Raw genomic sequence first — 15,484 nt, 5'->3', positions numbered from 1 at the left:
AAATGTGTGTTGTGTGCGTAAAGAGCAGTTCATAAATTAACATAATACTTATTGTATCACAAACTGTGTACTTGGCACAGTATTGGTGTATTCCAGTAGTCTTTCCACAATTTGCTCTCCTCCAGGCAGACAGTCTGTGTATGTTTGTGCGTGAGTGTGTGTGCAACATCCTCAGACAAGAAATGAGGGAAAGAGCATCCTCTGATCCTGAGGGCAGTGGCTGGCTACAGACGATCTCTTTGAAAGCCCGAGTGCACACAGAACACACACGCAAGTTCACGAGAGCACACTTGTGCAGACAGTCCTCAGGCTTGCATATTTACTGCTGTCTGCTGGATCTTTGTGCCGACTTGCTGTGTTCAGGCAAACAAAAGACTAACAAGACTTCAGCACGTTCAAACCATATTTTTATTTCACTGCATCCAAAGGGAAAACTCAAGCCTGTTTTAGTGTAAAAGTGTTTGATTTTACCGCATTTGTGGTTGGCTTGTAGGTTTTCTGCCAACACACTTCAGGACAACAGTTTGACTGCCTCCTGATTCATAGCTTATGGTTCATTAAGCCATATATAACTGGAGCTTCTTTATCCTAATGTTACAAAGGAAGAGAGGGCAAAACTTAAAATAAATAAATACGTAATATTGATTTGTAATTACACCTTTACTTCCTTAAAGTGAACGTGATCAGCGAATCACAACTTCTGATGAAACGACAATCAGCTATAAATCAGTGCACATTTCTTGAACTCTGCTGCATTGCTTTCTTACCTTATTTTTCAATGGAATTCAATATGTTGTAATATCTTATACATTGTTTTTTTCTCTTTGTGTCTCATCAGGACTGCTAAGCAATCAACAGCGTGGGTGACGAAACTGAAGATAGCATCCATTTCAGTTGACGTAAGTAAGTATCCTGTTAAATATTTGTTAAATGAGTCCATCTGTGTGTGGGGTGTGTGTTTGAGGTTTAATTTCAGCTCAGAAAACAAGAATGTGTTGCACATGTGTATCCTGGAGCTCTGTATCATGTTCTGGTATTCCGGCTGCAAAATCCAGTCAGGATTCCAGCCGCAGACGTGATGTTTGGCCTTCTGACCCCTGCTTAGATATCACTATGTGAGGAAATCCTGCTGCCTAAACCAAATTATCGATGTCCAATGGTGCATCCAGCTCGTGGGCTCTGAAGGTTTGGGGTCATTTTTCGTGTGGCTGGTGTAACGAAAGCCTGACATGTTAAATATAGGACCTCTGCTGTTTGAGACAGAGTTCTCATTTCCTATGCGGTGGTGGAGGATGGAGCCTGTGGTAATGTGCTGAGGGTAATCGTGTGTGATGGGTGGAGGGCTATTTTTGGGGGCCTTTTGAAAACAGGAATGGATGGGTGTAGTGTGTTTGTGGTGTGTGAGCTGTGGTGTATTTGTTGGAGGTCAGTGGAACGGGAGAGGGGGCATTTATTGTAGTAATGCCCCAGGTGTGCTGCTGTCTGAGAGAGAGGAGATAAAGAAGACGTGTCAGGAGAGGTGTGGTGTTTGATTTATGACCCCCTGCTGTGGGAGAAGAAAGAATTTGATTCTCTTAAGAGAACTGTTGCTTTCTGGAAATGATTTTGAGGGAAATATAGTGAAAATTAAATCCACATTATTTCACTCTATCCTCATTTTAATGCACTACTACATCTGTGGCATCATACCTGAGTCATCGGTTTGTAGATGTCTAAGGTGAAAAATGTATATGAAATGTATATATGCTGCATTTGTAGCCAGGTAATATAGAGAGCTTCAGCAAACCTGCAGCGTCTGAATGATTAATCTTCCACCTTAAACTGCCACCCAGCCAAATTCTAAATCCCAGTTGTCTGATTTTCCTCCAAGTACATAAATGCACCACAACAGCTAAATGTAAGTACAAAATCTGTAAGTACAAAAGCAATGTGTGGCCATATTCAGCTGGGCGTTCAGGTTCCTAGTCTACACGCTAGTAGTGCATTGCTCAAGGGCAATGGCAGGAGCCTTAACCTAACACTAAGATGATGGGAAAGGACTGGGTCGGAATGGTTCGTCTACTAAACAGTGATGAGAAACATCCATGCACACACCACACAGACATCAATTCATCCACTCATACACACATAAACACACGCAAATGATATACACAAAAAATCATTTCCTGGGATGGATTAAGATAAAATGATGGGTTTTTCCCTTTTTCCTATTTTGTGACTCTTTAAACAGACACATATACACACTAAAATACACACACCTAATCTAATTATTGTGCGTTTTCCCGTCCTTGGCTGTGTCCCTGCTGTCTTTTGTCCCATAAGAGCTCCATTAGCCCTCAGCAGAGCTCCAGAATGACTGGCTTTGACTGAGAAGTGCAAACAATTTGAAAGTGCCATTTGGTGAAAAGACACGAGTGCATGACTGTTGTTGAGGTGTGTGTGTGTGTGTGTGTGTGTGTGTGTGTGTGTGTGTGTGTGTGTGTGTGTGTGTGTGTGTGTGTGTGTGTGTGTGTGTGTGTGTGTGTGCACGTGTGTGTGCGTGTGTGGGTGTTTCTTAGTGTTGCCATTGATTATTAGAAAAGACAATGATGAGAGGAGATAATTAAAACAAAGGAAGGTAATTGAAAACCAACAGAAGCAATTTATAGAAAATGTGTTTAAGCAATATAATATTTTCATTTATTTGTGTTTTTATTTGACAACACGCACACAAATGATTTGCTTAGAATTAGTTTTGCTCCTGACTGACCCCAACATTCTACCAGAAGCTAAAGCAGCAGTGTTTGTGCTGATATGATGTCTGAATGCTGGGACATTTTTGCTTTAATTGTTGATTTGACATTTTTAAAGCAGCCTTCCAAAAGAAACATCAAATATTTACAGGATATGTCTTAAGATTCACTCTGTAATGTGCTCTGACACACTCCTCCTGCCCACGATGGTGCCTCTCCTACAAAAATCCTCCCTCATCTTCAATCACGGAAGATGTCAGTTAAGTTTAGTTAATTTATGCTAATTCCCTGCAGTTTATTTAAGTAGGTTAATATTTTTATCCCTTCGTGTCATGATCTTTGTTCCTGCTCCCGGTGAATCTCGACGAAGGTCACGAGGCAGAATCAGGACACACGAGGAATACAAACTAACATCGGTTTATTAATGTTGCAGCCTGCAAAACATTAATCTGTGTCTGATAAAGCTCTTTGGCATGAGACCTAACAGAAGAGTCCAGACTCATTTCCATCCATTACACTAATGGATTCTATTATGTTCCCAATGTTGGGTGAAATAGCTACTTAATGTTTGTGTGTGTGTGTGTTTGCGAGTGTGTGATGAGAATGTGAGCCTGCATTTGTGAACCTCAGGCTTAAATCAGGTAAGCCTGACCTGGTTGCAGTCTGTCTAGGGTGTGTGTGTGTGTGTGTGTGTGTGTGTGTGTGTGTGCCCCAACACCTCATTCTGCCCAAAGCCTTTGCCCTAATGCAGTCAACTCACCTTGATGTGAATCACGTTTATAATGAAGAAATTCCACAGAGAATTAATTTCATTTCAATGGAGTCGCTGCAAGTTCAGCATGCTAATTTCCTCCATCCTACGTCCAGTTTTTGTCCAGTCTGCGAACCTAAGTCAAGGTTTGTTACTCTGTTTGTTACTCTACTCTGTTTTCATGCACCGATTCATTCCAATTTCAGTCATATTAAGGTGCCATACATGCGCCGTAATGTGTAACTTAAAGGACAATTAACCAGCAGCCAGTGAACACAACGCACAGTCCAATGTGGCTTTCAAAGTTTTGACCCCCGGTGTCTGATTTTGTACACCTGTTTTGATGATGTGGAACGCTTCTAATATGTTCTAACAGGTAGTATTGTATTGTGTGAGGCGTTCACTGACCTCTTTTTTGCCTCATCATTTTTCAGCTTTAGTTTGTTACTGGTGATATTTAATGCACTGCAGTGTGTAGTGTGGATCATACACACCACGTGGAGGGATTTCAGGGCTTTCACTCGAGTAGTCTCCCCCTCTCTCTCTCTCTTGCTCTCTCTCGCTCTTCTTTTCATCTTTCTTTTTCCCTCTTTTCTGCAGGGAATACATTTGCAATTCAAAGTAGATTTCTGTCTACAGTTTCATATTGGACTGTATCGCCTGCTTTTTTTCTAAACCCTGCATTCCTTTTTCCTATGCGTGTGTGGATCTGTGTGTATGTTTTTGTGTGACAGTAATTAACAGAGAAGGGATCATAATGGTCACGTTTCACAACAGCTTGTGTTTGTGTGTGTGTGTGTGTGTGTGTGTGTGTGTGTGTGTTTGTAACAGGAACATACAGTGAAAGTCAGTGCAGTTCTTTTTTATCTGTTCCATTGAGGAATCAGTACAAATTAACGTGCAAACCATATCCACACGTGATCTTGTGTCCATCTGTACCTGTGTGTGTGTGTGTGTAATCCTCTCAAGCACTCCATCACATCTTCATCCCCAGACCCTATATGCTATATGTACTGTATAGTAAATTGGCCCACTAATCTTGGCCAGATTGTCCAGTTACCCATGTAGCAGTCCATCCTTTTAAGCTTGACTTGCCTTGATTTTTAGTTTTGGCCTAGTTTATCTTTGACCACAACTTAAGATTCAATTAAGATTTGCCTTCATCCTTTGCTTTTTGATCTCTGCCTGCTCTGACTAAGTGAACTTTTCCTGTGCTTGTACGTTCCTGCATTTTGTGCATGACCACAGACCTCCATTCTGTCAGTGTGCATGTGTGTGTGCGTGTGTGTGTGTGTGTGTGTGTGTGTGTGTGTGTGTGTGTGTGTGTGTGTGTGTGTGTGTGTGTGTATGAATGTGTGTGTGTGTGATTGGCATCTAACACCAGCCAATGCCTTGGTATTGACTCCCCAGGGGCAGATTAGGTATTTAGTTGGATGGTATTGGGTTGACATACCACCATATGGTTTATGCGTTTGTGTGTGTGTGTAGAGTAGGTGTTTTCTGTCTTTGGGCAAAGTGTCATTACCCCCCTCAGGCAGAAAAGCTGTTCTAAAATTAATGGATTAATTCATTGTTGTGACTCTAGAGAGATACAGGATTACATCCAATAATATATTCTTAGGTCCAAGTTTGATACAAATCAGTCAATTACTGCCCTTTTAGTTTATTATTTGATTATTTATTTGATTTGAAAACCCTTTTTTTTAGCCTTATAAGCATTTCTTCCTTTTAATGAAACGATCAATGAACTCTAATTGATTAATTTGAGGGGCTTCCCATAATTCCCCTCCCCAGTATTTTCCTGAAGGAATAAATATGGCAGCCTTCTGTTGCCCCCACCCAGCTGATTCACATGGTCACATCTTTGAGCCCTGGTGTGGTTTGAAGTGGAGCAGAAGATTGATCCTGGTGGGAGATGGCAGCATGGGGCACAGGGGATTAACAGTGGGCAGGTGGTATGGTTCCAATATGGAGAAGTGGTTGCCATGGCTGGCATAGGGCGGGGCAGAAGGAAGGAGCTGGAGGGGTAAATTAGACAGTGGGCAGATATAATAGAGAAGCTTACTTTACTCATTCCAAATACTTTACTTGTTTTTGGATGCATCCACTCCAAAATCTTTTTTTGTCCATCCAAAGTCAGAATTACTCTTAAGGTGAAGCAGTCCTGAGAAAGGTGTAAAAGATTACAATGAATCAATGAGGCTGTAATAGATGGAGACATCACTTGCTTTGCTTCCACCGTGCGGTGACATAGTAGTCTAGTTATCCATCATCATGTGGCCCCTGTTGGACCCAGACCCCACTTTACACATTACTACAGATCTTGATGTTGTTTGCTAGTTGTCTCTTGTGGGAGCCCTGCAGGAACTCAGCTGTGAATATAGGGCAGCGTCTACACACACTCTCTGACGCAGAAATCATGCATGCAACCACTTTCAGACACGCATACATAAAAACTGTACACTCCACATACGCTACAGCCTACTTTGCTCCTTTCGTCTCTAACCATCTGTCTCCGTCTCCCCTGTCTGTACTCGCAGGTCCTTGCCGTGGCTGTCAGGAGAGCCATCTAGCCAATCAGGAGAGGTGAGGGTGGAGGCCGGCCAATCGCAAGGGGAGAGATGTTGGCGCAGGGCAGGCATGTGGCCCTGGCTGTCTTGTCATTACTGCTGCTACTGTGGCACAGGGCAGCACCCATAGAAGTCCCACAAGACCGTAAGTAATTCAGCAAACGTTTTATAGCATCTTCAGTGTGATTTACTGTAGTGCAACCATGTGATGAGTCTGTGCTGTTGGTGGGTCATTGCATCACCTATGCAACTATCCAAGGTAACAGGAAAGATCATTAATGTCTGATTGGGATTATGGGTGACAACAAAAGAGAGAATAAATAATAATGCGTTGTTGCTTTACTTGCAAATGCTTAAGATACAAGTTCTTGATTCTGAACTATTACTTTAGATGATCTGCCCAATTTCTAACAACACATTAGTGTGACATGACAAACTACACTAAACACTTACACTACACTGCAGTAAAATTTCACACCCGCAATATGTAGGTTGCATGATGTCACTCTAAGTTCAGACTGCTATTTCTTAAAGAATCAATTGCATAAACCTTTTTATGTATTGGTTAATGGCATAATGAGAAGTTACAAGATCCCAGTGTGATTCGTTTCTTTCATCCCAACTTCATATATCAAATGGATAAATTATTAATTCCGGGTTCATAAAAGGTTTCAATCTGAAAATGTACTGGAGCTGTGGGAGTGACTGCACACACACTTAATTATCATGTGAATAGACTTTTTCTCAGAGTGATAGTTGGCTCCCATGATGATTGACCCTCATTGATTTCCACAAGCACATATTGATGTATTATACCCACCCCCCCACATACACACACACACACACACACACAACTCCCATACCTGTCCATTATGAGCAGTGTGAAACCATCCTGACTAGTTTCTCCAGCTTAAATGGACTCATGTGGGAATTGGGAACAAAGACACAAAGAAGCAAGGGAGCAGTCCTGTCTTTTCTTTTGTACTGAAAACATACACACATGCACACCCACACATACACACAGAAACACACACACGTTGTTTTTTCACAGGAAAGATGAATAACGCTGAATGTTTGTGTGGCAGTGGTACAATGAAAAATGATTTGATAGTGAGAGAGCCCCAAAGGCACCTGGCCTATATGTGGCACACACACAACCGCATCAATACACTCACACACACACACGCATGTAGCAGTCATCTGTCAGCTGCTCCGTCTTCTATTTCTTTGACCCCCTGTGGCGCCATCTCTCCCTCTGTTTTTTGTTTTATAAGGGTGACCTTTCAACCTTGGATTCCTGATGCTATATTGATCTGATGTCACAGAGGCCATATGTATACTGCCTATACGACCCTGTGACCTCGCCTAAGTGTATTCGCCACCCTGTAATAAATTGAGGGAATTAAATACACACATTTTTAAAGTTAAAGTTACATTTTTTAAAGATTGCATGGTTCGTGCTTTATTAAATAAATATAGCTGAGGTAATTTGACTGGACTAGCGTTCACATTATGAATATGGATCATATAGGCAACACACACACACACAATGTTTGTGTAGATTTCACTGATATGATCCATATTTCTGCTGCGCAATGTATAAGTCAGGATTTTTATGCATATATTTCTGTATGTTTTTAGTAGGGGGTAGCTTTTACTCTTTGCAGACAGTTACAATGTTAAAGCTAATAAAGGTTCCATGCAGGTGCTCGTCTATCTTTTGTTTGGCTTTTGATTGTAAGTTTGACTCATTAGAGAAAGAGAAGAAAATGGGTTTGATCATCAGTTTCCATCACTCACCATCCCCCGCTTCTCCCTTTGTCGCCTTATCTGCTTCACTGCAAAGTGCACTGTTGACCTTTATTGACGAGTGCTTTCTGCACATCTCTACAGGACACACACACACCTCATCCATCTTCCTATAATTATATCTACAGGGTATACACTTGCATACAATATAAAGCCAGCATATAGGAGTGAGGAGTCATCTTCATTAATTGGTTCAAATGATATAATATATATGATATAAAACAGGCAAAAATATGCAGACAAAACACACAGATACACACACGCAGACCTTTGTAAATAATATGCTAGCTATCGCAGAAACACAAGGTCAAACTGCTGACACAGGGCTGCTGTAGCATTGTGTACGTGTTCAGGGTCCTGGGGGCTTCTCAGTCAGTCACAACCAGCCTGGGCGTTATTTCAAGCAACAGTAGCGCTGTGTGATATGGGACCAATAAATATCAAAAAGATCTCTTATAGATATAGATATACTTTGTAGATCATGATTGTGATTTGTGTCACAATCCTATGACATTGACTTCTATGCCCTTGAATTTCCCAATGTAACCTGTAATGTAATGTAATGTAATTAACCTGCTCCCACAGTCCTATTTTTTTATTTTTTTATTTTTTTATTTCTTTTGGTTTTTATGAATTGGATGTCGGCGGCCTCAATCCACTGTAAAACAGCCTGCTGTCGTGTAAAATGCAGTTGAAGGATGTCAGCACATTACAAAATGTTGCATTTAACCGCCAAACCTTGAAGTCCATCCACACATCCTAGTCAAAGATCACAATAAAACTCTTTTAAGTTCATGGCCACCCCACTGAGCAGACAAGGACAAGTGGCCTGAAGGTAAAATTGTTATAAATGTGACAGGTTGTAATTTAATACTGTAATTTTAATGAAATTGGAGCACATAAATTATTAATCTGAGGCAACAAATGAAGTAATTCAAGGGCACAGATGGCTAAATTTAGTTTACAGTTAATGAAAAAGTTTCACTTATTCCCTCTCAGCTCAGTTTGGCACAAGCCGGCAGCCATTTTGTTATCACTGTTGGACACCTTGGCACAAAGTGTTTGCTCCAATATGATGACCTTTGCAGTTGTGATATCACACACATTGGATTAACCTTGCTTATGTTTTTTTCTTTCTCCTCCTTTCCTATCATCGCTTCACATCTTACAGGTGAGTCCTCACCATATTCTGTCTTTCCATAGATCACAACGCTTTCCCTCATATCCACACCAGCTAATGCTATAACATAGATTGTAGTTTATAGATACTAAGGCTGTAACATGAGTAACCCACCCTTATAACTGTGTTACACATCTAATATGCTTAACAATGCTGTCCACCTTCTGTCTGTCTCCCCTTGGCTTTCCGTTGGACTAACAGCAAAGCTCCTGCAAGACCGTAAGTATTTGTTGTTAAAATCTCACTGCTGCACTAAACTTGTCCTTTTATAACAATATATATTGTTTTCCTTTCCTGCTTGATATGACCCATAGTGTGATTCATTGCCTAACTGTAGCACTTTGGTCAAGGGCAACAGCATGAGCCTTAAGCTAACAAACAGCACACGGGCTGGCACAGGGCTCCGAACCCTTGACCTTCATGCTGTGAGGCAACAGTATGAATCACTGTGCTGCCATACTGCACTAAATACGAAGGAAAAAAATCCCTAAATCTTCACAAATGGTACAAAATGCAATACTACAAGGGATAATAACAATCAGATGTGGAGCATTGCTGTTTTTCACACCTTTATTTAGTATATACAGTACATATATGTATTATGTAACATACATGTCACTCACATGTACTTGTGTCTATACTGCAACAGACACATTTATGTCGGCTTGTGAGGGTGGAGATGGTCGTGGTTTGTCCTGGCTTCTTGTTGTGGGTCAGCTCGTTTCTCGCCTGCTGTGGAACTGCAATAAGGTTCCTGCAGTGTGTCAGCAGCATCTGTTAATGAATCTTACTGAATTACTGACGTATACATTAACGAGCAGCAATGAAAAATAGTCGTTAAAATGTTGGATTGTCAGCATCGTGTAAGTAACTGAGAGGATGGGGACAAATGGTTTGAAGTGATTGGCTAAGGGGTAATTCCCATGACTGTAATCTCTGAAACCTGTCTTTATCATAACCAAGGATTGTGTAGGAAATACTGGGTTGCCATAGCAACGTGACAGATTTACACTGTATATTGGTATAGTAGGTCTGGTATCCCTCGCATGGCTGAGCTGAGAACCACTTCCGTCTCTCTCTCTGATGCTCTCTCTCTCTGTCTGATGCGCGCTCTCTCTCTCTCTCTCTCTCTCTTCTCTCTCTCCCTATCTCTCTGATGCACTCTCTCCTTCCATCTTCTTTCTTTCTCTCACAGGCCAGTGGCAGAGCTTGCTTTCAGAGGGCTTTCCTTTAATCTAGCTGGCGGCCGGCTCTCTGATGCGCTTGTTAGCTTCTGTTGTTCAGTGTGTGTGTGTATGCGTGTGTTTCTGTGTGTGTGTGTGTTAAGTATTGAAGTTGAAGCCCTGCACTGCTCAGTGAGCTAAGGGCAGAGAGAAATGTTGGCTGCATGGTTGTGTCTGTCGTGCTGGTTTTGGCTTAAGCAAGCAATTAAATATGTAAAGCAGAGTGAACACAGCTGAAATGCTGTAATGTCCACAGTGCAGCAATGTGCCGTCTGTGTGTGTGTGTATGTGTGTTTGTTTGTGTATGCGTGTGCAGTTTCTGTCAGTACACCACCTCATTCATTGATGTCTCTGCTTTTGTGTCCCTCTCCTTTCACAGTGAAGCAGCCCCCCACCATAATCAAGCAGTCGTCGAAGGACTACATTGTGGATCCCAGAGATAACATCATCATCGAATGCGAGGCCAAGGGCAACCCAGTACCAACGTGAGCACTGCACACACACACACACACACACGCCGAAACAAAGACTCAAAGCAAAATAAGCTTGCACGCGTACATTAATGCATGTGTGTATTCAGATGCAAACTGCTATCATCCATCCATCCATCCATCCATCCATCCATCCATCCATCCATCCATCCATCTCCTCTCCCTCTCTTTCCCTTCACTCTCTCTGGCAGTGATTGTAATATGGACCAACAGTTCTGCTCACATGTAATAATCTGCTCTCTCTCTCTCTGTCTCTCTGTCTCTCTGCTGTCCCACATCATCGTCTCTCCACATTCTCATCATCTCATCTTCCTTCCTTCCTTTCTGCCTGACTGTTCTCGTTGACTTGAACCCATATGACTCTCGCTTTATTCCTATTTTCTCATCTCTTTCTATATGTCTACATTTACAAAAGAATAACAACCTGGAGCAAAAATGGAAACTTAACTTGTCCGTTTGTTGTCGGAGTAGACGACCCAGGTCCAGGCACTACATTTCCAGCACATTATAGTGTGTGTGTGTGTGTGTGTGTGTGTGTGTGTGTGTGTGTGCCTGGATCTGGAGTCTTTGCTCTGAAAAGTAAAGGATGAGTTAATTTTCCATTTCTCTTTTTGCCTCACATTGATTTCCCCCTCTCCAGTGTGCCCGTGGCTATTTGTCGAAATGCCAGATACACTCTGGATATTTTTTTAAAGGAATATCAGCTATACCCTTTGGCAGCAGGACAGTATGAACACACACACATGCACCACTTCTAAACTCACTGATTTCTCTCCTGATGCCTCACACACACACACACACACACACACACACACACACACACACACACACACGCTGTAAAACACCAACTCAACACACTTCCAGACAAAGATGAGACCCTCCAGGTGTGTTTGAATCCGAATTGAAATTGTCTCACAGCATAATCTAACATTCTCAGCACTCCTTCAAACCCCTGCACATTACAAACACACGCACACACACACACACACATATACAGGTACATCTAAAAAAAATTGAATATCATGAAAAAGTCCAATATTTTTTGTCACTCATCTCAGAAAGTGAAACCCATATATTATATAGATAAATGACACATAGAGTGAAAGATTTCAAGTGCAATTTCTATGCACTCAATACTTGGTTGGGCCTCCTTTTGCATGAATTTCTGCATCAATGCGCCGTGGCATGGAGGCGATTCTCTATGGGGTTCAGGTCAGGCGAGTTTGCTGGCCAATCAAGCACAGTAACACCACTGAACCAGCTTTTGGTACCTTTGGCAGTGTGGGCAGGTGCCAAGTCCTCCATGAAGTGCTCTAAAATGTCCTGGTAGATGGCTGCATTGACCAACACCAGCACATGACATGACTGTTGCTCCGTGGTCCAAAGTCCTCTTTTCAGATGAAAGTAAATGTTGCATGTCATTTGGAAATCAAGGTCCCAGAGTCTGGATTAAGAGTGGAGAGGCACAGAACCCACGTTGCTTGTCCAGTCCAGTGTGAAGTTTCCCCAGTCCGTGATGATTTGGGCTGCCATGTCATGTGCTGGTGTTGGTCCACTGTGTTCTCTGAAGTCCACAGTCAATGCAGCCATCTACCAGGAAATTTTAGAGCACTTCATGATTCCTTCTGCTGACAAGCTTTATGGAGATGCTGATTTCATTTTCCAGCAGGACTTGGCACCTGCCCACACTGCCAAAGGTACCAAAAGCTGGTTCAGTGACCATGGTGCTACTGTGCTTGTTTGGCCAGCAAACTCGGCTGACCTGAACCCCATAGAGAATCTATGGGGTATTGTCAAGAGGAAGATGAGAGACACCAGACCCAACAATGCAGATGACCTGAAGGCCGCTATCGAAGCAATCTGGGCTTCCATTACACCTGAGCAGTGCCCCATGCTGATCGCCTCCATGCCACGGCGCATTGATGCAGAAATTCATGCAAAAGGAGACCCAACCAAGTATTGAGTGCATAGAAATAAACATTAATTCAGAAGCCTGAAATTTCTGTTTAAAATATCCTTTTTTGATTGATCTTATGTAATATTCTAATTTTCTGAGACACTGAATTTTGCGTTTCTGTTAGCTGTAAGCATAATAATCAAAATTTCAAGAAATAAAGGCTTGAAATATTTCACTCTATGTGTCATTGATCTATATAATATATGGCTTTCACTTTCTGAGATGAGTGACAAAAAATATTGGACTTTTTCATGATATTCTAATTTTTTGAGATGTACCTGTACAGTGGATATACATTTACACAGACACAGACACAGACGCAGACACACACAGCGACTATGTCTCCCGTAGTCCTATGGTTACATCATTGGGGGTATGACCAGCTCAGGACAGTGGCACATTGTTTACTTGGGAACATTGGCACACACACATGCACAAGCACACACACACACACACACTCACACACATTCTTGGACACTTGCACAGTCTTCCAACAAGGCACTTACGGGCACTCTCACATGCACGCACACACTGATTCTGTCCTTCCCAGGACAAGCATTGTGCTCCAATAATGCACTCAGTTGACTATTCATGCTCATGAAACATTCAGCGAAAGGGAATCGTTCACTCATTCACTCCCAATCAGTCACTCGGTACACACCAACACACACCCCAGCACACAGCTCTGGCCCTCGTTGCCTCAATAGTGCCTCATTGTTCCGTGGCCAGCCAGGCTCACCGCTCTGCTGCTGCTGAAACCGCCAAAGCCAAATATCCACTGGAGTTCTTTTTAAACCTCACAGGTCACATCTTGTGTCCCCAAACCCTCTCTCCCCCCTCGTTATATGGCTCAGTTATGTAAGCACATTCACTTGTCACCACTAATCAAATACCTCTCTGGAAACACCCCATGGAAGAGGAAGAAGCCTGTAGAAGAATATTTTGGGATGCTGTTCAGGGCCAGTTGATAAATGGGATATGGCAACCACATGACAAGCCAATGACCTTCACATTTTCTGGTTGTTAAAGGAATTAGAGTCCATGTTAGCTCCATTTTAACCCTGCAGGCATCTCACCATGCCATCATACCTTTTGGAATGATTTTTCCGCTCTTCCTTGGTCTCCTACCAGGGCTCATATGTAACGGCTCAGTCATAAATGGCAAAACCGTAGCGTGCAACCTGTCCTGTTCTCAACCTGTTGGTGCTCATTTTAGTACCGGCCTGAAAAGAACTGTGCACATTTCTTCTTGTACCCTTTGCATTTGAATTCAAAGCTAAATCTTTCACTCTTCTGGTTCGTCTGGTTCAGGTTTACATGGCGAAGGAACGGGAAGTTTTTCAACATCGTCAAAGACCCCAGGGTCACAATGCGGAGGCGTTCGGGAACGCTGGAGATCGGTTTCCGCAGCGGAGGACGACCCGAGGAATACGAGGGAGAGTACCAGTGCTTTGCCACCAATGAATATGGAGTGGCCGTGTCCAACAAAATCCTGCTCCGGGTCTCCAGTAAGAATCAAAGCAGAGACATCTTATACGGTCTCCTTGTTATATTTCTTTACTCTCACATCCTGTCATCTGTTCTCCTCCTTCCTCTCCTTTCACCTCCACCCCTGCAGAGGCCCCTCTATGGCCAAAGGAGGTGTTGGAGCCGGTGGTGGTGACCGAAGGGGCCCCGCTGGTCCTCTCCTGCAACCCCCCGCCAGGCCTGCCTCCTCCATACACCTTCTGGATGAGCAGCGGTAAGCAGCAGTAACACACACACACACACACACACACACACACACACACACACACCAATCTCACAAATCTCTTTGATTTAGATTGCGAAGATTGCAGCTATGTGGTGTTTTCACCTCGTGTGTACTTCCCCATGTCGATGTAGAGTTACTCACTTGCTATCGTGCACACTCATATTTAGCACATTGTGGAACGGTCATACACCCGCACTCCATTAGCACTGCTGGTGTGGCTGCTGATTGGTCCTCGGGCGTTTTCTTGATGAGCATATGTGTCACATCGAGTGGCGTGGACACACGACTGCCTGCCTGGAAGTCTGTGTGCGATTTGTGACAAAATTAGCCTGAAGCGACTAGATGACACATCGCATTAGATAACGGAGCTAACGAGAGAGACACAATACACGTCTGGTGTAAGCCACGCACACAAACAACGTTCCAGAAATCGCTAAAATGAACCCAATCACAAAATTTCTTCATCAATAAAAACACATGAATAAGAAATCAGCCACTATAACCAAACATTTAATAACCCCAGATTGTGTGTTAGATATATTATTACTCATATATGCCTTTTGTAGTAGTTATAGTAATAGTAACGTCAGATAATTGTGATGTTTTAGTAATACTGTATTATGCAAAGCACTATTGGTCCAGTCGAGAATATCATGGTTGATTCCTCCTCGTCCCCTCTGTGCCTCCTCCTCCTCCTCCTTCTCCTCCTCCAGCCATGACCTCCATCCCACAGAACAGACGAGTGTCCATGGGTCTGAACGGAGACCTGTACTTCTCCAACGTTCTGACCCAGGACGCCCACACCGACTACAGCTGCAACGCTCGCTTCCTCTTCACGCACACCATCCAGCAGAAAAATCCCATCACGCTCAAAGTGTTAACCAGTGAGTGGACAACACACACACTCACGCACACACACACACACGCACGGTACTTTCTACTTTTCCTTCACATTTCCTACATTTTGAAAGGAAATACTGTACATTGTGTACTTTTGTGCTGTCCTTTCATTTTTACA

At 42.8% G+C, this 15,484-nt stretch overlaps 1 protein-coding gene across 7 annotated transcripts in view; it reads left to right on the top strand.

Moving 5' to 3' along the window:
• nfasca (neurofascin homolog (chicken) a) overlaps window positions 1–15,484 on the top strand; it is a 63,643-nt gene that overhangs the window by 14,320 nt on the left and 33,839 nt on the right. For 4 of the 7 annotated variants that reach the window (XR_012964018.1, XM_076156419.1, XM_076156417.1 and 1 more), the window contains 7 exons: window positions 839–903; window positions 6,024–6,198; window positions 9,244–9,261; window positions 10,645–10,750; window positions 14,025–14,221; window positions 14,332–14,454; window positions 15,180–15,350. Coding sequence is in view for 6 of the 7 variants with exons in the window: in XM_076156419.1 (XP_076012534.1) it covers window positions 6,105–6,198; window positions 9,244–9,261; window positions 10,645–10,750; window positions 14,025–14,221; window positions 14,332–14,454; window positions 15,180–15,350 (709 nt within the window). In the remaining variant the exon portion in view is untranslated. Of the gene's footprint in view, window positions 1–838; window positions 904–6,023; window positions 6,199–8,917; window positions 9,034–9,243; window positions 9,262–10,644; window positions 10,751–14,024; window positions 14,222–14,331; window positions 14,455–15,179; window positions 15,351–15,484 lie in introns of those variants that run through there. The other 3 variants (XM_076156414.1, XM_076156416.1, XM_076156418.1) reach the window with 3 other exon arrangements.

The sequence above is a fragment of the Genypterus blacodes genome, unplaced genomic scaffold, assembly GCF_046128005.1.
Source record: "Genypterus blacodes isolate CSIRO-AG114 ecotype Tasmania unplaced genomic scaffold, CSIRO-AGI_Gbla_v1 ptg000070l_1, whole genome shotgun sequence".
Taxonomy (NCBI): Eukaryota; Metazoa; Chordata; class Actinopteri; order Ophidiiformes; family Ophidiidae; genus Genypterus; species Genypterus blacodes.
Note: the sequence above shows the minus strand (reverse complement) of the source record. Positions and strands in the feature narration are given on the sequence as shown.